The sequence below is a fragment of the Apodemus sylvaticus genome, chromosome 3 (assembly GCF_947179515.1).
Source record: "Apodemus sylvaticus chromosome 3, mApoSyl1.1, whole genome shotgun sequence".
Lineage (NCBI taxonomy): Eukaryota > Metazoa > Chordata > Mammalia > Rodentia > Muridae > Apodemus > Apodemus sylvaticus.
In genome coordinates, this window is record NC_067474.1 from 12,408,894 (window position 1) to 12,435,659 (window position 26,766).

At 35.9% G+C, this 26,766-nt stretch overlaps 1 protein-coding gene across 1 annotated transcript in view; it reads left to right on the top strand.

The window, feature by feature from the left end:
• Sntg1 (syntrophin gamma 1) overlaps positions 1-26,766 on the top strand; it is a 401,178-nt gene that overhangs the window by 22,651 nt on the left and 351,761 nt on the right. The window contains exons 3-6 of the mRNA XM_052175391.1: positions 19,679-19,735; positions 22,222-22,279; positions 23,264-23,307; positions 23,396-23,437. Coding sequence (XP_052031351.1) covers positions 19,679-19,735; positions 22,222-22,279; positions 23,264-23,307; positions 23,396-23,437 — 201 coding nt within the window. The remainder of the gene's footprint in view (positions 1-19,678; positions 19,736-22,221; positions 22,280-23,263; positions 23,308-23,395; positions 23,438-26,766) is intronic.

Here is a 26,766-nt window from a genome sequence, read left to right on the forward strand (position 1 = left end):
TGAATTTGAACAGAGAGTTCACAAGGCATGTTAAAACTCCTGAGATTCATTTCATCCTAGTACTGTACTGTAAAGAAAACAAATGCTGCAAAGGTATAGAAAAGGAGGCCCTTATTAATTGTTGATGAAAGGGTAAGTCATCTACTTTGGACAACTGGCTCTGGCGTTTTCTCAAAATGCTAAATATGTAATAAAGACTTCATTCCTCAGAGATACTTTCTCTTCTTAAGTACAACTTGCAACTCTATTTATAATATACAGGAAGTTAGTTGTCCATCAACTGATGGTTGCATAATTTAAGCATGCTGCATATACTTAATAGAATTTTATGCTACTGTAAAAAACTATAAATTTTACAGGAAAATAGATGCCATTGGGAAATATAGTAAGTGAGATAATGTAAGTGAAATATAGTAAGTGAAGAGAAACATCATATATTCTTTATCACATACGTGGACCATGTCTTAGAAAAATTTGGATAGTTATGTCTAAGCTAGAGCAAGTACCAGTAAACTGAAGAAAGCAAGAAAAAAAACATTTGAGGTGTGTGTATGTGTGTGTGTGTGTGTGTGTGTGTGTGTGTGCATGCTAGGGTAGGAGAGGTGGATTTTAGTGGGGGAGAGTTAAACACCTATAATAAAAAATTGATAGGGATACACTAGTTGTAGAAAAGCTTAGATAGAGCTTGGCATATCAGAATAAGGGAAAGGTGAGGGTTATGGGAAGGGACAACTAAAATTAAAGGTTTGTAAAAAACATGGAAACCCACTACTTTAAAATCTAAGAGTAGGCTAGAGGTACTCTTTATCAGTGGATAACTCTGCTCTCAAAAGTCAAACATCTGTAAATGAGAATTGCAGTATCAGGAGTGGCACCCCTCCCTATAAGTTGTATAGAAAATTGCCGGTCCCCTTGGTTGCTCGCCAGAATTAGATGATGCCATGGCATGGATGCTGTTGACTTAACTGGAGTGATGAGGGAACGAAGAAAAGTCAAACATGAAGAAATTTGATATGCCATGTGCTTTTATATTGACGCGCAAATAGCACCTTGGAACCTTATCATGTTTATTTTACACATCTGAATCAAGGAAGTAGTTTATTATATACAGATGAATGAAGTAGCAGGATTATTATATACAGTTGAACAAAGAGGAAGGTTTAAAAATATCTCCATTGGAGACCTCTGTAAGGAACTAGACTTCAGGCTAGCCAGTCATCGCTTCACTCCTTCATATTTTCTCTTCCTGCCAGAGATGACATTTAATGCTGTTCACTGTTGAAATGTTTTCCTTTTGCCACAAGACCAGGAAACCCTGGGGAGCAGGAACTGTGGTGTCAATCATCCCAGAGCCTCTCAATTATCCAACATGGAACTGTGAGAAGTATTTGATGAGATTTACTCTAAGGAATGAATTCTCTCACAGAAAGGGTTTACATTGGAAAGAGGAAAAAGTTCATTGATTTGAAATGTTTCAATTGACAAGGAGCCAGTCTGAGTCTAGGGCTCTGTTTGGGTTTAGCCTGGAATACATAAAGGCTCTTTGAGAAGTGGCTGTCATGAGAAACACCAGTGAGGTCATCCAGTGGAGGATGTTTGTAAAGAGTACAATAAAGAGTGTTTTGTTTTCCATGCTACCACAGATGTGAGTGGACCAAGAGCAGCCAAGTAGAGAAAGTGGGTAAATACAATATAGAGAAGGGTACACGGCTCCTCTAAATTATGTATGGCCACAACAGAGTGTAAATTTCATTTCAGGCCTTGAAGTGAATCAGGAACAAGGCGAAGGGGACTATTATTGACACAGAAACAGTAATCATTGTACAATACGTGCAGGGGTGGGCTCTAGAACCATCATGGATCTTTTCCCGGAAACCTGAGATTGCTATGTCCCTTGTATAAATTTGGAGAGTATATGTATTTCCTGAAAACTTAAAGTTCAGAATTTAGTAGAAATCCTACTTACATATTTAAATTTGGCCCTTTCTCAGAACTGTCACATACTGTCAGTTGATACCTTTGTTGTGATAGAAAGCAGTTAGGTCTACAGCTCTGTCAGTCAAAAAATGGATAATGATAAACAACCTTTCCTTTCAGTTTCCTTCCTATTAGGCTGTGCATTAAATATGCTTTTGATAATGATAACCGTGCTTTCAAATAAATTGCTTCATCGGCAATTCATCAGCTATAACCTCATCTACAGTTGAGAGACCTCAGTATTTGTCTGTGACTCATACACATCGTTTTACATGTTACAAATCATCACTAGTGACCTTAGAACACCAAATACAATGCGAATACTCAAGTATTTCTGTGTAGTTAATAAAAAGCCATTGTTTTCATTACATGTGTAAATAATTTTTCAAGTAGTCCTTACTGAAGCTGATATGTGATTATTGGAGGCTGACTGTATGCTGAACTAGAGCCCATATTAAAAACAGTACATATGCAGAATATTTTGGAATCTCAGTTCCAAACAAAAAATATATATACATGAGACAGTATTGGAGAAAATTTATAGAGAAAAAGAATGACATCAGGGAGATATAGAACATAGACACAAATAGTCTCTGTTTGTAGAATAAATGCGTTCAAATATCCGGAGGGGATGAGATGATGTATGAACCTCAGAAATAGCCATGCAGAAGCAGTATTTCTGTCAAGTCCTACAAAGACAAAGAAAAACAGCCCCTAAGAACTGCCTTGTTAATTTTGAATTAAGATTATTACAGTCCCTATAAATCTTTCTTACAATGTATCATTGGATTTTGTTGTTTTCATACAACTCTTAGTTACATCTATTTATTTGCTATATTTGCACATATTTGTAATTTATGTTATAGCTATAACATACTTACTGAAAGATAAATTTGTACAACAGAAGCTCTGTAACAAGAAGTTTGACTAAGACTTCTCCTCACAGTACAGAAGTTTTAAAATTCATGAATTTCCATTTTCTTTCCTTGGCAACCAGTTCTATACAGAAAATTCTTACCTAATCCTATTTGTATACAAAATAAAGTTTCATTCTTCTGCATTTTGATATCCAGCATTCCCAACAACATTTTTAAAAGATGCTGATTTTTCTCCAAAGTATGTTTTGATTTCTTTGTTAAATTTTTGGTAGGTGTTTGTATCTGGAGTGTTCCTGGGTCCTTGATTCTATTCCATTGATACATATTCATGTTTCTATATGAATATCATGCTATTTTAGCAGTATAGCTTGAAACCAGGTATGTTGATAATATCGCTAATATTCATGACCTTTTTATTCCCAGAGAGTTGGTTTTGTTTTCAGTACTGGACGTGATTTCTTTCCTATTGAGCAGGTTCCAAGTCTAACTAGACAGCTGTAGTTACCACAAAAGTATGATTGCAACAGTTTCACTCTGGGGAAAACTCACCATACTAGTAATTGTTATGTCTCACAGGTGACATATCCTGTTAGGATATCATTAGTTCTCTCTCTCCCTTGGAAGCTTGCATGTATTTTTTGTTCCTATGATACCTAGGCTTCTAGGTCAAATTCAGCTCAGATATCCTGAGTCCTATATCTGAAGTGCATGATGTCCTTAGCAATAAGAGCTTAGCTTCAACCTCTGGGAGACCAACACGGGATGTTGCCCTAATAAGGGCTGTACTAACCTACAGTATTTGAAAGTCCTCTTGGAATCCTCTGACCAGTAATTTGAAATTGTGTTCTTTTGTCTGCTATTGGGGATTTTGTTAGACAGCCTATGACTTTTGGGAGTAACAGTGTCAGTTCAAGTGTCATACTTCACTTAAACTGTATCTGCCTCTACATTTACATCTATATCTACATCTACATGCATACCTACATCTACATCATCTACTTATATCGCTATATATCTATCATCTCTGTCACCTCTATCATCTCAATCTATATATATATCATATAATTTATATCTATATACCTATCTCTATATCTATACTGTACTTATAATCTATCTATATATGCATATATACATGTATATACATTTGTTTATGTGCATTACATACAATAATAGGTAAAGAAAATACACTGATTATGGCTTTTTTTCAGATATCCTTAGTGTCCTTTACATACTTTTATTCTGTATTAAAACCTATTCTTTCATTCTCAACTACCAACCCTCATTTTCCCACATTGCCTTCATATCACTTTCATCCTGCTATTCCCCTCAATAGTGGCCCCCAGCCCCATGTGTGCCTTTGATCTGCAGTTACTCCAAGTTTTATACTCAAATCTGCAGATCTGAAAATAGGAAACCGCAAAGGACAGAAAATATGCACTATTTGTCTTTCTGGGTTTGAGTTACCTCAATCAGTATATTAATTTTTAGTTACAAACATTTACCTGCAAATTGATCTTATTTTTCTTTGCATCTGAATAGTATTCTAGAGTATGCATGAATATTTTATCCATTTTTCAGTTTAAGAAAATTAGATTGTTTAAATTTCCTAGCAATCGTGAATATAATGACGCTTAACAGGTCTGAACAAGTACCAGTATAGTAGGATGTTAACTCCAGCATTCTTATTGTTCAAGTAGTTTTGTCTCTCTTAAATCACTTTTTGCGTGAACATGAATTTTAAGGGCTTTTTATGAAGACTTTCATTGGGATTTTTATGGATTTACATTGAATAGTAGCTTGACCTTGACTGGATGCCAACTTTCATGACATTAAACCTACCAGCTCCTGAGCATAGTGGGAGTGTATCTCTTCCATCCTCTGCTAACTTTTAAAATTTTTCTCCCTTTCATTTTTAAAAATTTCACTGTAGAAGTCATTAACATTGTTAGTCATAGTAATTCCAGTATTTTCCCCTTAGGTTGCTGTGAGTGGAACTCTTTCCTTTACATTTTTCTCCATATGTTTGACATTAGCATATAAGAAGGCTATTGGTTATTGTATGTTAGTATTCTCTCCCGATACTTTTAGTAAATGTGCTAAACAACTTGATATTTCTGTAGACTCTTTAGGGTATTTTATGTGCAGGGTACTTGTCTTAGTCAGGGTTTCTATTTCTGGATGAAACATCATGACCAAGAAGCAAGTTGGGGAGGAAAGGGTTTATTCAGCTTACACATCCACATTGCTATTCATCACCAAAGGAGGTCAGGACTGGAACTCAAGCAGGTCAGGATACAGGAGCTGATGCCAGGCCATGGAGAGATGTTTCTTACTGGCTTGCTTCCCCTGGTTTTCTCAGCTTGCTTTCTTATAGAACCCAAGACTACCAATCCAGGGATGGCACCACCCACAATGGGCCCTCCCTGTTGATCACTAATTGAGAAAATGGATCTCATGGAGGCAGTTTTTCAACTGAAGCTCCTTTCTATGTGGTAACTCCAGCTTGTGCCAAGTTGACACACAAAACCTGCCAGTACAGTACTATAAGATTTTCTTTTCCCATTTGTATTCCACTTATTTCCGTTACTTGTTTTACTGCTATAAGACTTCAAGTATGACAGTGAATAAGAGTGGAGAGAGTAGATATTCTTTTCTCGTTCATGATTTTGTGGGAAATTTTCATGTTTTTCTCTGTTTGCAGTGGGTGTGGGCTTCTTTTACCCTGCCTTTATGATGTTGAGATGTTTCCTCTATATCAAAATTATATACTTTTCTTCTGAAGGGATATTGTTTAGTTTGTTTACTCAGTAGTTTCTCTTACTGTTAATATCTAGTTTTAGTCAGTTGTGTTCAGAAAGGATGCAGGATATTATGTCAATTTTTCCATTCTGCTAAGATGTGCTTTGTGTCTTAATTTGCAATCCATTTTGGAAAAAGTTCCATGGGATATTAAAAAAATTTTTTAGTGTCTGTATGGAATGTTCTGTATATCAGTAATGTCCATTTGATTTATGTTTTAGTGGCTGTGTTTTAGTGAGAGTATGATATTGAAGCCGATTATTATCACTGTGTCACAGCCAATTTGTGGTTTTAGATATAACATTATTTCTTTCATAAAGTTTTTCTTTACGAAAAATTTTATGTTTTTCTGTATTTTCTGTGTATATATTTAAAACTATAATATTCTCCTGATTTATTGTTCCCCTAATACAGTGGTTCTCAACCTTCCTAGTGCTGTAATAATTTAATACAGTTCCTCACATTGTAGTGACACCAACCATAAAATCATTTCATTGTAGTTTTGCTATTACAAATCATAATGTAAATATGATTTACATTATGCCTGATATCTGATATGTGTCTCCTATGAAATGGTCATTGGACCCAAAGGAGTGGCAACACACAGGCTCAGAACTGCTAATCTAATATGAAAAGAGACTCTTTATCTCTCCCAACCAGTTGGAAGTTGATTTGTGTGTGTGCGCATGTGTGTGCATGTGTTGGTGGGTGTGCTAAAGTAGTTATACACAATAAGTATAATTTCTGTGTAGTTCCCATTTTTGGAACTTTTCCATACTTTTACTTCAATGTGGGAATTATTTTTGATATAGTGAGTTGGTTTTTTGTTTGGTTTGGTTTGGTTTTTGTTTTTGTTTTTTCTTTTTCTCTTTTGAGGCATCCAAAAGATGGACCTTGTTTTTAATTCAATCTTCTGGTTTGAATCTTTTTACTGGACAATTGACTTAATATTAAGAATTATTATTAAACAATTTTTATTAACTTGCATTATTTTGATGTTGATGTTTTCTTAGACTTCAGTCTATTCTATTTTCTTATGTTCTAAATTTGTTCTTTGTGACTTTTTAGGGTATTTATATTTGGTTTTTGGTTTGTTTGTGGGTTTTGTTGTTGTGTGTGTGGGAGGGTAATTTTGTTGTTTGTTTGTTTTTGAGAAATGGCTGCTTATAACCGTTGTGGCATCCTGGAACTTACTCCATAGAGCAGGATAGCCTCAAACTCACAGTGATCCACATGTCTCTGACTCCTGAGTGTTGGGATTGAAGGTGTGTGCCACCATTACAAAGTCCTTTTAAATGCTTTTATCCTTGTCTTCACACCAAACATTCCTTTGCAGCTTTACTTTGGAGCTGGCATGATAGTCATAATTTACTTTAATCTGTTTTGATGGTGTTTTATCAGATAATGATGAGTTTATTTATCATTTGAAGTTTATGTTTCTCCTCAAATTTTACTGGACAGTTTTGCTGTATATAATAATCTTGGTGTCAACAAAAATTTGTTAATTTTTGTCTTTTAGAACTTGGAATATATCTCTCCAGTCCCATTTGCCTTAAAATATCTCCATCAAATAACGAGTTTGTGTTTTTATTCTTTTAACTATAATAGATTATGTGGAGTTTCTGTCTGCTCCCGTGTATTTGGAGATTTATATGCCTTTTGCACCTTGATGATCATGTTATTCTCTAGGTTTGGTAAATTCTTTGATTATCTTGAAAATATTCTTTATGTCTTTGCTTTGGTGTTCTTCATTTCTTCTATGTTCAAAATTCAAAATAGGGTTTTTTTCAAGGCTTTCCAGAGCATTCTCACTTTCTGACCATATTTCTTTCAAATGTACTGTTGACCTAGACTGAGTGACTAAACTATTCTACCATGTTTTTCATTTCTGAGTCTGTTTCCCACTGGATCTATTCTATTTGTGAAGCTTTCAGTGTGGCACCATTTGGTTTATCGAATGTTCCAGTTTGCCGCCTGTTTTTTGGTAAAACATGGGCCAAACGCAAACTTGATATGTGTGAATGGGTTCTTATTAGGCTTACTGGTTTTAGTTCATCATTGAAAAACCTCAAGGCAGGAATCTAGAAGTAGAGATCATAGAAGAATGCTGCTTAACTTCTTGATTTCTCTGAGTTTCTCTGAGGAGAAACTTAGCTATCTTTCTTATATAACCCAGACTGACATGCCTAGGAAAGGCACTGTCCACAATGATCTGGGCCCTTGTTAATCAAATAACAGTCAAGAAAAATGACTCACAGATATGTCTACAGGCCTATCTGTTGGAAGCAATTCCTCAGATGTGTAAAGATGACAAATGAGATTGACTGTTACATTGTGTTTTTCATTTTTAACATCGTTATAGTTCTATTGTACTTGAATCCTATCTTTGTGTTCATGTTATGGCTTGACTTTTTCATGTCTTTTCTCTTTGTTTTCTCTTACAGTATATGTGTCTTTGTTAAATTGAACATACCTATAATCATTCTCTTAGATTCTTTGGTAGTTCTTTAAGTCATTTTTATTTCTGTGAGATTGGTGATTGTGGAGGAGACATGTTATATTGTTTCTACATGTGGTTCTGTCTCAAGGATGGATTCATGCATATGTTGGTTAGTTGATTTTTTTCTTTCTTTGACAACTTTTTATTCTAGGTATCTCTATCCTGCCCCCTTCTTTCCCAATGGTATTGTACTATATTGGTGTAGGTCAATAATTCTACTGGTATTGAGGTGTCCTTTCCCTTTATGGCACAAAAAATTTACCCTGAATCTTCCTCTGAGTATCAAATATTTTCTGGAGTCTGCTAGTTCTTCATTTCTGGGTCTGCAGATTTCCCTGTAACTTGTGGACTCCTCTACTCACATATGAGTTTCCCAAAGAATCAAATCTGGTTTCTACCCTGGTTCAATTATGTTGGCACCCCTGGGAGATATGAAACTTCCAGTTCAGTTTTATGTTTGACCCAAAGTTAAATACAGCTATCACCTATGGCTCCCAGCTTCCACTGAATTTGATACAAGATGTGGAACCCTCAAAGTATCAATGGACCTCACCCTGGTCAAGATGAGCATGGCTCTCTAGGTAGAAGCAATTGTTCTGAGAAACAATTCTGAGAAATGCATCTGAGAAATGTGGACCTTGCCATACAGTGTGACTATATTATGGATTTAAACTGAGCCCCATATTATTCTCATTTAGTGGTGAAGCCTCTGCATGATGTAGTGCAGGGGTTGATGGTGCCTATTCTGAATTCCTTACCTGTGGATTTTTACAGTTAATCACTATTCTTTATAGTGAAAATGTTCTTTTCAGTACACTTTATATGTTAAATATTGTTTTCTTTATCATTTTGTTTCATAATTTCTTAGTAAACAGTTCTAATGAGTTAAATGAAAACCTTTCAAAATAAAAGATGTGTGTGTGTGTGTTGTATTTGCTGCTTTTTCCCACCATTTATTCCTCTCTTTTTCCTCTTATCACTAGATAAGAGAGAAAGAATGATAGAGGGGGAGATAGAGAAATAGAGATCTCTGAATCTAATTCCTTTTTTTTTATTTTTCCCTTGGAGTTTCATCATTTTTTCTTTTTTTATTCAATATATTCTTTATTTACATTTCAAATGATATTCCCTTTCCTGGATCCCCCCTCCCTGAAAGTCCCATAAACCTTCTTCCCTCCCCCCTTATCTCCAAGCACCCCTTCCCGCTTCCCTAATTTCTTCTTTACTACTTTGCAGAGTCTTCTTTTTACCATCCTTTAGGCCCTCTAGGTTTCACCTCCTGTCACTAAGTAAGAGCGAAACAAGGATAGAAAGGGAGAGTGATCTCTGAATATAATTTCTTTCTTTTTGTTTCTTATTTGGTTATGACTATGACCAAACCACAATCAACCCTCCCGAATGACCTCCAACCACCCACTACCCCTGATATGTGTACGAGTATTTATACACCCTCTGAAAAGTTCCAATAATTCCAAATATTATACAATTTCAGAAATTATCTGCACCTGACAAAACCATACCTCTGCTAGAGCATAAGGAAAATCATAGTCAGCAGCTTTCGACAATCTAAAGCAGATCTATATCCCTACACCGGGATTAAGGTATAAATATAGTCTTAGAATATTTCTGTGTCTTTTTAAAAACAAAAACAAAAATTCTAGAATTCTTACTAGGTAAACTCTTGTGCATCTGCACACAGAAATGTGTATGTGTGTGTGTGTGTGTGTGTTGAAACCTACCTATCAGTTGTATTCAACAAAATCTATTATCAGTTTGTCTCATTCTAATATATGTGTGGTGTATAATGTGATTTATCTTCCGTTTATATAATCTATTTCTTTTTATTTATGTGTACATATTTGTGCCAGTTAAACACGTATGTTTACATTTACTATGTTTGTGAATGTGTAAATGTAAATATGTGTTGAGGACAAAGTTCTTCATGGAGTTTCTTCTCTATCACTTATACCTTATTGTTTGAGATATTGTCTCTTTAATGAACTCCAAATCCACTGAATGAGTATGCAACCTAAATAGCAATATCTAGGGGCCCCCTTGTCAGTACTCTTTCAGTGCTCAGATTACAAAAATGTGCCAACATCTTATGTGTGTGTGTTGGGGATATAAATTCAAGTTGTGCTTGTGTGACAAATTCTTGATGGATCCATCTCTCTCATCTTAATTCTGTCTTTTGCTAAAGAACAAAATCTTTGCCTTGAATGATGCAGACTTTTCTCTGAATTAGGTAGATTTATCATCTTATTTGGGTTATTGCACTCCGAGTTTTCATTGTAATGAGTAAAAAAATTATCACTCACTTGATGTTCATTGGTATATTGTGTCAAAAGTATGGTACTGAATTGCATTTATGGCTTCTACAGGACACTTCTCTGTCCTTTTCTATTGTTTTTAAATATCCTACTGTTCTTTTTACTTCCATTTGAGGTTATAAATATTTTCTAACATACAATATTAAATACTGATCTGCAGATTTGGTTCCTCTCAAGTTGTTGAATGCTTATATTTGATTAACATGTTAACTGGATAGCTAATCTTACTAAATGAAGTTGGATAAAAATACTACCTTGATAAACATTTTATGAGTTGACTAAATGCTTTTGGGTGCAATGGAGATTTATTATTATTGTGTAGTGGCAATAGTATGATGACAGCTCAGGGATGTTCCTAAGATCATTCTTATCATGCTTCACCTTGTTTCTGTACAAATTCATTTTACTGTGTGATATCTATTTAATTAAAATTTAACCATATAATTTTTCTACTCCTTCTGCTATCACCAACCACAACTACACCTAAGTTCTCCTACCTCCCACATTCAAAGGTTCTACCCTCCTTTGAACATTGTTGATTTGATATATATTCTACCGAATTCCATTCAGTGTAGACTGCATGCTTCTAGGTAGGGTTGACCACTTGGTATTTGATAACCAAACAAGAAAGTTATCTCCAGGGAAGACAAGGTTTTACTCTCTTAAAAGTTGTTGATTTCCCATATCTGTTCATCAGAGGAGGACCTGTATGAGATTTTTCTCATGCCTATTAGGACTATGTTATATATAATCCATTATATGTATTATATGAAATTTTAAGAAAATATAAAACAATAATTCCTTATTTTTTTGAGCATCTTTATTGTTAATTTATCCCTCTTTCTTCTGTGTCATCTATTAAATTTAGTCCCTTTAACTTTTCTAGTTTCTTAGTTATATGCTCATGGTCTATAGACTTGGATCAGAGAATCATATTTCAGGTAGAAATGGAATCTTGCGTTTCTGGATCTGGGGTACTGGGTCCTCATTCAATAAAATAGCTCACCATTCTTTCCAGTTAAATATAATTCAATTGTGTACCTCTATTACAAGTTTCATTATCCAATCATCAGTTGAGGACTATTTAGGTTATTTCCATTCCTAGATATTGTTAGCATAGCAGCAGCAAACATGGGTGAGTTTCTGTAGAAGAGGCTATAGAGGTGTCCATAAAAACTTCTCTTAATATATCCCAGAGATTGTTTTATTTTCATTTTTGTCTATTTTCAGATATTTTTGATCTTTTAATTTTACCTTTAAGCCATCCATCATTTGGTAGTGTGTTTTATAAGCCCCTGGTTGAGTTTATATGTTTTTGCTAGATATTTTTCAGTCAATTTTAAGTTTTGTAACACTACTTTTTTCAGATAGGATACAGTGGATTATTTCATTTTTTTTCTGAATTTATTTAGATTAGGTTGATTTCCCAGGATGTGGTGCATTTTAGAGAAACTACTATGAGTTGCTGAATACAATATATGTTTTCTGTTGTTTAGGTAGAATATTTTAAAAATATTTAAGTCCATTTACTCTATGATAGCATTTAACTATGATATTTCTCTGTTTAATTTTGCAAAATGATCTGTCTATTAGAGAGTGTGAAGTATTAAAATTGTATAGTGTTTGGTCAGTGTTAATCTGTGTCTTTACACATTTTATAAACCAGAGTTTGGTGAATGAATGTTTCAGGTTACAATATACTTTTGGTTAATTGTTCCCTTGATCAGACTAAATATCCTTCTTTGTCTTTTCTAATTAGCTTTAGTTTAAAGTCTATTAGATATTAGGGTAGTAGTGTTATCTCTTTTTCTGGCTCTATTTGATTGGAATATTTTCATGCATCCTGTTATTTGAAGATGGTGTCTGTCTTTAAAAATAAGATATGCTTCTTATTTACAACAGGTAGATAATTTTTATTTTTGGATCCATTCAGCTAGCTAGCCTTTTTTTTTTTTTTTTTTTTTTTTTTTTTTTTTGTATATTAGAGTTGTGTCCATTAATATTTAAAGTTACTGTTGAAAAGTTTATGTTGACTATAATATTCTTATTGGGATTTTTGTTTGTTGTTTATGGTCTTAGCGTACTCTGTGTTTTAGTGAAAAATGGGTTCATAGTTTTCTTTCTACAGTCTTAGGGCTGTCCTTACTACTTTCTTCAGTCTGAAGTATTGCTTCTATTATTCTTTTTGGTGTTGGTGTGGTGCCTCCAACTCTTTAGGCCACTTCATGTCATGGAGTTGTTTTTCACTTTCAGCTAAGGCATGTATTTTTGTTGGATATGGTAGTTTAGGCTAGCAGTCAGACCGTTTTAGAGCATTGGAGTTCAGTGCTCCAGGCTCTTCTGATTTTTTTAGTGTTTCCATTAATATCTCAGCTGTTCTGCTGTGTTTTCTTTATATGTGGCACATTTTGTTTTATTTTCTTTATTCCTCTGGCTGTTTTCCTTGCTCTGACTATCTATTGTTTTAACTATGATATATCATGAATTTTTTTTCTGTTCCTGTCATTATGTGTTTTCTGTGCTTCTTGTACATGTGTGGTTCTGTCTTAATATAGTCTATGAAAGTTTTCCTCTTTCCAGAATCAGGGGCCACTCCTTCCTTCTTCTTGGACATCATTTGCTATGTGGATGGGGGAATAAGGGGAGGGAAGAGGGCTTATGGGACTTGCGAGGAGGGGGGATCAAGGAAAGGGGAAATCATTTGAAATGCAAATAAAGAGTATATCGAATAAAAAAAGAAGAAAAAGAAAGTTTTCCTCAATTATTTGGTTAAAGATATAGTCTGTTATTGAATTCTATCACTCTCTCATCTTTTCCTAGAATTTGCACATTTGCTTTCTCCATGGTTTTTCATTCCTTTAATGTGTTTGTGTTTTAAAGTGTTTTAAACTTTTGCATGTATGTTCTGATTTCTCTTTGTCTTCAAGTTCTAATAGTCTATCTTCTATTTGATCTATTCTATTTGTAAGGATTTAAGTTCTATCATCATTTTACTTTTACTTCTCTACCATAATTTTTATCTCTGTATTGAATTCAGTTTTCAAATTCTAGATTTTTATCACTTTGTTAAGCTGTGTATTTGTATTTTCTTAGGCACTACTCATTTGTTTCTTGATGCTCTGTTAAACAATTCATTGTTTTTTTAATGAACTCTTTGCTTGTTCATTCTGTAAACTCCTTGACTCCTTTAATGAAGTTTATCATTGTTCTTTTAAGTTATATGTCCTGGGTTGATTGAAGTAGTTCTTATTGAAGAACATTTCTATAGCACTGGTGGATTTGGGAAGAAGCATACTTTCTTGGTATTTTATAGTTTGTGTTTTTTATGATAATGTCTGTTAATATGGATTTCTTTCTTTGGTTGTGTGTCTGATATAAAATTTTATGCTTCCTCAGTCTGGTCCAGACTATGTGACAAGGTCTAAGTGTATGGTGATAGCATTGTTAGGACCAGTTCTAAGGACTCACCATGTTGAATCCTGTGTACATTGTATGTATACAGATATATCCTAGCCTAGAAGTTGGATATGGAATAGACTAATATTTAGAAAAAGGTGCTTACCAGATTGATCTCTGTACAGGATATGTAACCAGGTCTAGATCTGAATACTGAGGAAGGTTCAAGGCAGGCTTGAGTTTAGGGATCTCAATAGACTAAATATAGGCACAGTCTACACTAACAGTGGTAGGCCAGGTAATTGGAAGTGGTGGTGGTGGTGGTGGTGGTGGTGGTGGTAGTACTAGTGGGGGCTAGTGTCAGAAGTATTGATCAGGCTCAGTTGCTAGTTGTTTGTAGGATAGGCCAGTCATGAGAGGGATAGAAATAGTGAAGAAATAGATAAAACTGAACCTGTAAGTAGTGTGTGTGATTTAGGTAAGCTCTCAAGTTTGGAAGGAGTACAGGAAGACCAGAGTTTAGGAAATTCATTGGCAGTGAGTAGAACTAGATCATAGCACAGGGTGTCAAGTTTCAGCATGGTCTAGACATGTGACTCAGGCAGCTGAAGTTGTATAGCATGGCAGAGAGAGAGAGAGAGAGAGATATTGAGATTTTTAGCTGGCTCCCTGTCATGTGTTATTTGTGAGCCCCAAGTAGGAAACATAGGAGTGAGTCCCAGAGGAATAGGGATTTGTTGATAGAGGTGGTTGAAGCAAGTGGTAGGGTAGACTAGCAGTATCCTAAGAAGGTTAGAATGGATAATCGGAATAAAAGAGCTGGTAGCCTTCCTGATCCCTGAGCCTGTGCTTATGTGGATGCTGTAGGAATATCTGATAGAAAACAGTCATTTGTAATCAATATATTTCAAGAAAATGGAGATTGACTGAAAGGGAAGGCTGAAACTGGAGGTGACAGGACCAGGTATATCCTAGTGAAACCTAAATAAAGTAAGGAAAGAAGGATAGGTCATAATATGTGAAATTTTTATGAGACAAAATAAATAATGATGCTCTACAATCTGCATTGTTCTGGAAATAATAGTTCACACCATGAGAAGAAATTTTCAAAAAATCCATGAAAATAAGTTCATTGTGATTTATAGAAAGGTTTCTATATCAGGTGTCATCATATATCAAATGTTGAAACATTCAGTAAAAATGTTCATTTCTATTAAGAATGTTTCAAGCTTACCGCTTATAGGAAACTTCACTATTGGGTTTTGTATTACAGATAGACACATTTTCTTTTTCTTCAAGTCTGTTTAAGCTCTCTTTCAGAACATAAGATGAAACCACAATGTCTCTAGGGTAACAAATGAGAATAGAAATGTGAATTTCAGGATTTTTTTAAGAACATGACTTGTGATGCATGGCCCAAATTACTGGGCTGATTTATATGATTTACATCTTTTAATACCATACCAAATGTATGAGTTTTTACTTAATAAAATTATTTTGAATTTCAAATGTCATGATGTCTTGCATTTGCTTAATATGGCATAATTCACAGGACAATCTAGGGACATTATCTTAGATTTATTCACATTATTATTTGGAAGTATGTGCACGATATTGCTTTTGTTGCATAATTGATGAGGATGAAGACCATGTGGTTTGTTTTTGAAGGTCTAGACACCTTTAAACTGTGTGGCTGACACTAAAATTCCATCTATAAAAAATTCATTAAGATGAATGAAAATAAAACTTGCAGCATATCAGAATTTGTGGGATTCATGCAATAGTTTAGGAGTTAGTATGAAATTTTAGGTTACCAGGAGTTTTCTGAAGAAATAACCCAAAAGGATAAGTACAGTCTCTCTAATAAGACTTAGTGCATTGCTCTTACTAAACAGAGTTTTTTTGTTAAATTATCAGGGAAGTTGAGTTAAATGCCTTACCTTTCTTAGAGGGAATGTTATTTCCTGAGAACAGGGCTTATTTCTAAATGGTATTATTCATTTAAAAATAGCACCAAGACCATTATAATTTAAAAAAACTGCAAAAATATACTCTGAAAACCAAACTAAAATAATAGTTAGAGAACAAAGGACCTAAAATATTAAAAGATGTGTCACTTCCATAAATTAAAAATGTTAATATTGTTTATATAGTATTCTTTAAGTTATATTCTTTAAGCAGTATTCTTTAAGTTATATACATATTAACTCACATCAAAATCCAAAATTCTTTGGAGAAATAGACAAGATAATCATAAAATTCATATTGCACTGTGTGGGACTTACAACAACTAAAATGTGTTGCAGGATATTTTATAATACTGTAAACCCAAGATTGTGTTATTTCCTGAAAAAAAATGTTTCTAGGTTTTCTTCTTGACACTCACATTGAGGGACTGATTAAGGGTTGACCCCATGCACTGGAAAATAAGCCTCTTGCTTTTGTAAGATCTGCATCTCAGTGTCTCATTGGGAGGGGTATCTCAAAGTAAGTACCACTGACCAAGGGTCGGGGGGGCGGGGTAGTGGCTTACATTTGGGGCTCATCTGGGATTCAAGGAGACACCCCCAAGTGACTACCAACTAGACTGATCAGAGGGAACAAAGACTAAGCTGAGCAGCAGGCTCCTACTTCTATTTCTTTGTGTTTGCTTGTGTTTGTTGCTCTGTCTTTTGCTTTCACTTTTTGGCTTTTGAGCTCAGTGTTGGAGGGAAAGCCTCTGGTCTGGCGCATTCAACTGAGGTGGGCAAATGTGCCTTAATGCCATGACCATGGGGAATCTGGAGGACTCTTCAGGACCCCCCTGGAGGGATCTGGGAGGACTCTGTTCCTTTTGGAATTGGCAAGACACAGTATTGGCAAGAGTCAACCAAGTCTTGCTATCACCTGGTTTCTGCACCCGTGGCAGGGGTAAACTATTTCTGTGTTGGACATGGACAGTCTGAATCTACCCCATTAAACATCATAGTTAACCACTGAAGGGAAGTTAGGAAAATAGGAAAAAACTTGTCAGTAGTAGTAAAGAAGGGTAAGTTAGTCACTCTCTGCTCCTCTGAATGGCTCACCTTCAGAGTAGGGTGGCCCCTCTTAGGGACCTTTGACTTGCAGGTGATCAAAGCAGTAGAGGGATTGAGAGATTTAGGAAGGGCAATGGCACACATAAGGACAAACTATACTCCCCAGAAAGCAAGCAAAAGACTTATTAGGCCAAATGCACAGATGGACTCATTTAGGGGATAAAAAGCACATCCAAGCAGTTAAGGTATCTAAAGTATATATAATGGACCTCAGGGTAGAACAGTGTATGATGCACCAGCAAGTGAATGCTCATGCAGATAAGAGTAAACATGGCAACAGACCTAGGGGAGAACAACCTGAAGTATATTCTGTTAATTTAACAGAAGTTAAATGAAGCAAATCTGATTACAAATACCTTCACATGCTGGTGGATACATTCTCTGGATGGTGTTGAGGCTTCCCCCAGCAAGCAGGAAACAGCTACTGTGGTAGCCAAAAATACATTAGAGGAAATTTTTCCCGAGGTTCAGAGTGTCCAAGTTAATTTGATTAGACAATGGTCTTGCTTTTGTTTCTAAGGTAAATCAGGGATTGGCAGAAATATTGGAGACTAATTGGATGCTCCATTGTGCATACCATCCCCAGAGCTCAGGGCAGATAGAGAGAATGAACAGAATCCTAAAGGAGACCTTAACTAAATTGACCTTGGAGACTAGCACTGACTGGGTGGTACTCCTTCCCCTGGCCCTGTTCTGAGCCTGGAACACCCCCTCCATTTTAACCTGACCCCTTTTGATACTCCAATTTCCTTGGTGTCCATTGGGCACTCCCTAGAGGTATCCCAACTCACTTCTTGAGACTCCAAGGGATGCCAGAGACCCTTCACCACTTTTAGACTGGTAACTGGGTCTACATCCAGAGGCATCAGACACAGGCACTGGAACCCCCGCTGGAAGGAATCATCCTGATGTTGCTAACCACTCCCACAGCCCTCAAGGTGGGTGGTATTGAAGCCTGGGTACACACTTCCCAGCTTCCCATGTGAAACCTGCAGATGCCCTGCTCGCTGGGGACTCCTGCTGGATGGTTCAGAAGATGGACAATCAGTTCAAGCTCAAGATGACTCAACCTTGAACATGACCTTTGAATTCTGGTTCCTTCCCCCATACTATGTGCCCATCTGCCAAACCAGTTACAGCACTCACTGTCTCCCTTCTGTTGGGGTTGGGGGTGGCTGGGCCAGCCACTGGGACCGCTGCTTTAGTTTTACAAGGGAAAAATTATGACAGTCTGAGGGCAGTGATTGATTTAGATAGAGGAAAAAAAACTTCCATAAGTCACCTTCAAGAATCATTGACTTCATTATCAGAAGTAGTATTATAGAATAGTAGATTAGACTTAACTTTTCTTCCAGCAAGGAAGGCTATGTGCTACCTTAGCTGAAGAGTGTTGCTTTTAAATATACCATTATGGGGTTGTTAAAGATTCATTGGTCAAGGTGAGAGAAGGGCTAGCTAAGTGGAAGAGAGAAACAGAATAGAGTCATCGCTGGTTCGAGTCTTGGTTTAACACTTCCTCTTGGTTAACCACCCTCATATTCACCTTGTTAGGATCCTTAATTCTGATATTTTTGAACTTTGGACCCTGCATATTGAACAAGCTTATAGCTGTCATAAACGAGAGAATAGAAGCAGCAGTGGATGTGATGCTCCTACACTGACAATATGAGATCCCGAGGAGAGGAAGAATATGAATTAGTTACCCAAGACCCCTGAGCGTAGCTCCAGGATTGGAGTTTGTACAAAAAAAGAGGGGAACAAGGGACACTAAGGAGTTTTCCAGTTCCATATCATCCTTACAGCTCCCCACTCCTGCCTGGAGTCAAGGTTAGGCCACGTTCCATTCTCTACCCATAGGAAACATTCTTGAGTAAAAAATTCTCAGAATGTACTGACTGATAGTTATCTGACCCTCTGGAAAGTTCGAGGTAGATTCAAATGCTTGCTAGCTAATAGATTTAAAGGTCAACATACTTAGCCAATGTTTGAATTGTAAGTTTGCTGATGTAACCTGTGGCCCTAAAAAGTATAAAAACTGTTTATAATAGCCACTCAGGGTCACCTTCTTAGTAACTTGTCTTGAGGGACTAATTGAAGGTCATCCCTGAGGCACTGGAAAAGAATCCTCTTGCTTTTGCATAGGTCTTGGTGTCTTATAGGGGGATCTCGAAATAAGTACCACTGACCAAGAGTCAGGGACTTACACTATAAAGAGGAGGGGTGTACATATGTGTGTGCATTGGTATGATGCATGCATGTATGTGTGTGTGTGTATTCACAGGTGTAGGGTGTTGGTATGTGTATATGTGCTGATGTTTTTAAAAGAATTAGCTTTGGAATCACCAATCTATAACTCTGTGGTACAGATTATGGTATAGACAAGACCTTAGCTGAGGAGGATCACCATTGGCAGTGAGCTATACTTAGGTTACCTAAGAATATGCAAGAAGAAAATGAGAGTATGACATTCCAAAAATGTTCTGAAATATCACTGAACAATTTTAAATTTTTAGAGATTATGAATTTAGTAGCATTTATGTTGGCAAATAAATTATTGACATGTGATTTAAAACTGTAACAGTTTCCTCCAAATGCAATAATTGACATTTCCTTTGTTGTCAAATATTTATCTCAAAAATGTAAACAGTAATGTCAAGAACTACAAGAAAAAGTGGCATTAGTGTGAAGAAATACTCAGTACTCAAATATCTTGTCTTTCAGGAAAGAACAGTGACCATCAGAAGACAGACAGTAGGAGGATTCGGATTAAGCATAAAGGTAGCTATCTTCTAGTCTATCTTTTCAAAGGCTGCCCTATAAAGGCTAACTTTGTGTATACTTTGATGTTGGTGACTCATTGCTAAAACAGAATGACTATGCAATGTGTAGATTGGGTTTTAATCTGGGATTTTCTTATGGAATCTGATAACCATTATCTTTGATTTAGATATTACAGGAAAGAACTGGGGACCATACCTAGTGTTAAGTAAAACTTGGTAGCTTCCTTCCTTTCTTCCTCTCTTTCCTCTCTTTCCTTCCTTCCTTCCTTCCTTCCTCCCTCCCTCCCTCCCTCCCTCCCTCCCTCCCTCCCTCCCTCCCTTCCTTCCTTCCTTCCTTCCTTCCTTCCTTCCTTCCTTCCTTCCTTCTTTCCTTCCTTCCTTCCTTCCTTCTTTCCTTTTTAATCAAGTATTGAATGGTAAAGATGTATCACTCATGTAATTATTATTAAAATGATTGATACAACTGAGAGAATTCAATTGTATGTGAATACTTAAGACTTAATCAAACAACTTTAATTCTTTTATCAATCTGACTTTCTGAACACCTACATGAAGACTGTTAATTATAATAATTCTTCAGTTTTTATTTACTCACTGAATCTTTGGGGCATATTTAAAGACATTTTACCCAGTTCCTGTTATCTATGTCAGGAATAGGGTAGTTTGAAGTTGTGACTATCACCTTTTTGTCAGTTTTGTCAAAATGACATAATCCAATGACAATATGTAGTAATAAGAATTTCAATGTTCAAAATATGAGTTTTACAACATACTTTGTATATATTTGCCATCATCTCAGGCAGTGAACAAATGCAGAATTATAGGACATGTAAATTAGTCTATGGAAACATATTTTTCCCAAACAACCACCTGTTGTTTGCTTCAGTTATAATCAATGTTGGCACATACTGGAGGCATAGTGAGATCTGCTAAAGGGAACTTAATGACTTAGGTAAGGATATCAGAAAGCTGCTGTGGTGCCCACTGTACACTGTGCATACAAATTATAGATTAGACCTTGCTTCCATAGTCCCCAGAATACAATGTGTGCAGACTCTTAGGTCTCCCACCTGTGGGCCCCACTGAGCAGTGTTTGGATGAATCCTCAGACCTTGGTGTTATGCTTCCCACAGTGCATTGCATGTGCAGATATCCCTTCAGTGCACCATTTTGCAGTCCAAGTTTGAAATTCAGTAGCAAACAATGCCAATAACATGCTACTATCAGATTTTTTCCCCACTACTTTACTTACCAATGCATGTTAGGTAGGGCTGGAACTTCAGATGCAAGTTAAGTTGTCGGTCCTGAGTTGGGACCATGCCAGTTTATGATACTGCCTCTTTCTGTATTTGATGACAGCTGGTGTAAATGGACATAGAGTTCCTTAGTAATAAATACTAAGTTAAAAAAAAAAAGCTAGTGGTTTTGGAAATCAATTTAAATAACATTATAGTTTTATTGTTTTATTTTTTACTTCCTCAGTAGAAAAAAGCAAGATAAATAAAAGTTTAAAAAATAAAATTGAACGCTAATGATTTTAAAATGATTTTCTATATCATATCTAATTCTTTTTAGTGTTGCAAATGGATGCTCATGGGTGAATGTATCTTAAAATCCTGTATGTATGCTGATGGGCAGCTTAGGGAATTATTTACTCTAAATTTAGAGCAGCACCAGTGCCTTTAGATGGCTCCTTCGACCTCTATGCTGAACTTGTGCACATCTTCTCTACACAACACTTCATTTGTTTATGTATGACCTTGGATTTTAGCTACCACATTCAAACTTCTTATACTGCAGTCGTGAGATGGGCTTTTTCTGGCAGTTATTCTAAGAATGTTTTTTTTTTTATTTTATTTTATCAAAACTTGAGTCAGTATTTTAAATTTGAGTCAGTATCTAAGTGTTTCTGTAGAGTTCTTCGTTTTGTGTTTTGGGCTGACAATTGGTTAATCTTTGCTTTCATACTCAGGAGTCTAATACTAATTATGAAATACAGATGGTTATGTTCCCATCATGCTTAGAATTTATTTATCCATTTGTGCTGGTAAAGAGTCTCTCTGGCTACTTAGCATTCAGAATGTATACCTGAGTGAGTGTCTGTTTGGCAGAAGGAAATAAATTAGTCAGAGAATTGATATGTATAAATATCTGCTGCTTAGAATCCTGAGTAACAATTGTCAGGATGTCTTGCATTCCTATATAATGGACTTTGAAGAGATGCCACTAGTGATGTTAGCAATCTTATTTAAGAAATAAAAAATTTATAGTCAATTTTTATTAATTAGTAAATGTAATCACAGTAGGTAACCTTCATGGAAATGCTCCCTACTTCAAAATATTTTACAGATTTATTTAAATTCTCTTTGGTGTTAACTAGATGCACTATTTATAGCTTGCTGTTTGGTTATTTATTTATTTATTTGGGGGTAAAGCTGAAATTTGAAGAACTTAAATACATGATACATGACTGTCTCTTTCTAGGGAGGTGCAGAACATAACATCCCAGTTGTCATTTCCAAAATCTCCAAGGAGCAAAGAGGTAATGTACTTACACAACCATGTAGTGGCCAGTCCTCTATAAGTCTTGTCCAAAGACAATTCAGTGATTGTTATATGAATGGCTTTCCTGGATCCCAAGCCTCAGGTATGGAGAAGCTAAATCTGTTTCTCCAGAACTCCTGGATTCCCCTACAGGACAGGAAGGGAAAAGTGCTGGACTTTATTTAACAGTCAAATTACCATATATAAATTGAAGAGGCCACAGCTTCTGAACTGTTCATTAAAGACACAAAAAACAAGTCACATTTCATGGAGCAATATACATATAGTCATTTTTCTCAATTTTAGTCACTTCCTGTGAGGATTCATCTAAAACACATGGTGAATATACAAATCAATGATTGTTCATTGACAATCAACATAGTGTTTCTCAATGAGTGCAAAACTGACAGATTGAGAGTCTGTATCCCAGGTATTTGCACAGAGATATAATAAATGCATAAAGAAAATTGATCACCAATTAAGAAGAATGATAAATTTTAAGAATGTGCATACATATATGCATATATAAACACATTTGTATATATAATTTTTATATATAAAATATACATATATATGTCTTTGAGAATTGTGTACAACTTGCTTTGATCATATTCATATTCTTTCCCCCTCCACCATTCCCAGACAGTATCTCTTGAGAAGCTGACCCTGCTCCAATGCCACACATCTAAGAATACTTGGGTAGCACAAATTAGCCTTGGTTCAATAGAAAACTCACAATGTAAGGAGGTCCGTGACCATGTTTTAAGGACTATAAAGTAAGAACTGCTACACTAAATGTCTGTCTATTTCAGTAACTGAAAAAAACTAAATCATTATTGAGTTTCTATTCTTTGTGGATCCTATAAAATGCTAACCATTTAAAATATTCATAGTTGTTTACGATTTTACACTTAATTAAAAGAAAAAAAAGATTTGTTTACTTGAGAAATGCCATGGTGTGTTCAATTGTTCTTATTTGCAGCGGAGCTATCGGGACTGCTTTTCATTGGGGATGCAATCCTACAGGTACGCATTTCATTATCATCTATGTGGATGCAGAGAAAAGCCAATTTACAATACGCTATGTGGAACTGAGTATTGCCTTTCATTGCAGATCAATGGAATTAATGTGAGGAAATGCAGACATGAAGAAGTGGTGAGTTTACTTTTTCCTAATGCTGTCATTTCTCAACTTCAAGTACAGCTTTGATGAATTGCTAAAGCCACAGTCTTATTAATTATGAAGGTATAAAATTACATAGCACCTTGCTGATCTGTCAGAGACCTTTTAGAAATACAATTAAAAGTACTGGCACAATGAAATGTATTTCAAGGTGAACTATTTAAAGTTCCAAATGCTTGAAAGTTTGTGACAGAAAAATTGATTTCTGTATATTTTTTTACATTTTTTCTTTATTGATATATTTTTTATTTACATTTCAAATGATTTCCCCTTTTCTGGGTCCCCACTCCCCGCAAGTCCCATAAGCCCTCTTCCGTCCCCCTGTTCCTCCATCTACCCCTTCCCGCTTCCCTGTTCTGGCATTCCCCTATACTGTTGCATTGAGTCTTTCCAGAACCAGGGGCCACTCCTCCATTCTTTTTGGACATCATTTAATATGTGGATTATGTCTTGGGTATTCAAAGTTTCTAGGCTAATATCCACTTATCAGTGAGTGCATAACATGATTGATCTTTTGAGACTATGTTACCTCACTTAGTATGATGTTCTCCAGCTCCATCCATTTGTCTAAGAATTTCATGAATTCATTGTTTCTAATGGCTGAATAGTACTCCATTGTATAAATATACCACATTTTTTGTATCCATTCCTCCGTTGAAGGACACCTGGGTTCTTTCCAGCTTCTGGCTACTACAAATAGGGCTTCTATGAACATAGTGGAGCATGTGTCCTTATTGCATGCTGAAGAATCCTCTGGGTATATGCCCAGGAGTGGTATAGCAGGGTCCTTAGGAAGTGTTATGCCCAGTTTTCTGAGGAACCGTCAGACTGATTTCCAAAGTGGTTGCACCATCTTGCAATCCCACCATCAGTGGAGGAGTGTTCCTTTTTCTCCACATCCTCACCAACACCTGCTGTCTCCTGAGTTTTTGACCTTAGCCATTCTGACTGGTGTGAGGTGAAATCTTGGGGTTGTTTTGATTTGCATTTCCCTAATGATTAATGGTGTTGAACTTAAGGTGTTTCTCAGCCCTCCAAAGTTCTTCATGTGAAAATTCTTTGTTTAGCTCCATACCCCACTTTTTAATGGGGTTATTTGGTTCTCTGGGTTCTACCTTCTTGAGTTCTTTGTATATATTAGATATTAGCCCTCTGTCGGATTTAGGGTTAGTGCTGTAAAGTTTTAATAGCATTAGGGCAAATAGAAATGCACATAAATATGTGTGTGTGTGTTTGTTTGTTTGTGTGTGTGTGTGTGTGTGTGAGTAAAGTGGGATGTAAAGGAGAAAGAAGTGACAGTGAAAGAAGAATTTACCAAAAATTTTAGATGTGCAGACCAGATATAAAAATGATTAAACTATAAGTGTCTTCTAGTCAATACTTTAATGGAAAGATTAAAGAACATCTATTGCAGATAATGAACTCACCTTACAAAATGGAATAGGTGTTAGATATTTGGGAAAATATTGGTAAAATTGACTAAACATCATGGAGAAATCACTGAATTGTGTACTAGTTTCTATTGGAAGGGATAAAGAAAAGCTAGATTTAAGATATACTCAAAGATAAAAAAGAAGTTATTTTGATGTATTTATACATTTAAAATCTCAGAAAGAAAACTGCAAGTGTCTGCAAAATTTCCATTTCACCTATAGTGCTGTTTTCATAGAGCTGGGCATCATGGTCTGTTGGTATTTGCCAATGACTTTATAGTTAGGAAAGCATATTCAGATTATTCTCTTGGTACTATATGTTGAAAATCCTGTACAATCCTTGGACTTCCTGTAAATCTGTGCAGAGCAAGGCTATATATCAGGGGACAACTGGCAGCAGGTGAGAGACCAGTAAAATTCCTGTTCTGTAGATCTCAGCCACATCAGCAAGGGAACTTTATTTTCAGTTGTGCAACTCATAATTAAGAAAGAAAAAAATAAAGTGTGTTCTCTTTTCAAACCACATGCTGTTAGTTGAAATCACACTTGCTGTTTGTTCTTCAACGGCAGACAGCTTGCTTAGGCCAACTGTGCTAGAACTATGATTAAATAGCTAAGCATAGCATGAGAGATTAATACTAACAGCATAATGTATGATGGTATATATTCTGATCCTAAGAAAAGATATTAAATATCACTAATTACATATAGTTATTTGTAACAAAAACATAGAGAAGCTTAATTTTGTTGGCTTTAAAATATATGTATCTTAAGTTCTTGTTTTTGTTGTTGATGTTGTTTGTATTTGTTTTTGGAGATAGTCTCTGTCCATAGTCCTGGCTATCCTGAAAGTCAATTTATAGACTAGGATGGGTTTGAACCCACAGAAATTTATGTACCTCTGCCTCCTGACTGCTGGGATTAAAGGTGTACATTACAACATCCATCTTTTTTCCTTTCTTAAAAATTTTCTATATTCTTTGTTTATATTCCAAGTGCTTTCCCCTTTCCCGGATCCCCCTTCCTCATCAGTCTCATAAGCCCTCTTCCCTCCGCCCATTCCCCAATCACCCCCTCCCATTTCCCTGTCCTAGTAGTCCCCTACAATGCTGCATCAAGTCTTTTCAGAACCAGGGCCCCCTCCTTCCTTCTTCTTGGGTATCATTTGTTATGCTAATTGTGTCTTGAGAATTCAGAGCTTCTGGGCTAATTAATATCCACTTATCAGTGATTGCATTACAAGTGCATTCTTTTGTGATTGGATTACCTCACTTAGGATGATATTTTCCAGTTCCAACCCTTTGCCTAAGAATTTCATGAATTCATTGTTTTTAATTGCTGAGTAGTATTCCATTGTGTAAATATATCCCATTTTCTGTATCCATTCCTCCATTGAGGTTCTTTCCAGCTTCTGGCTACTACAAATAAGGCTGCTATGAACATAATGGAGCATGTGTCCTTATTACATGCTGGGGAATCCTCTGGGTATATGCCCAGGAGAGGTATAGCAGGTTCCTCCGGAAGTGTCATGTCCAGTTTTCTGAGGAACTGCCAGACTGATTTCCAAAGTGGTTGTACCAGCTTGCAATCCCATCAGCAGTAGAGGAGTGTTCCTCTTTCTCTACATCCTAGCCAACACCTGCTGTTTTCTGAGGGTTTTTTTTTTTTTTTTTTGTTGTTGTTGTTTTACATTTTACATTTTACAAATGTTACAATATTACATTTTTAAGAAATCCAGGTGTATAAACAAGAAACAATAGCTTTCATCACCTGCAAAAAATCAGGCCAGCCACAGTGCCACAAAATATGTGGATCAACGAGTTCTCAAAACAACACAGGCTACATGAAAGGGAGCCATGGGAGATAAAA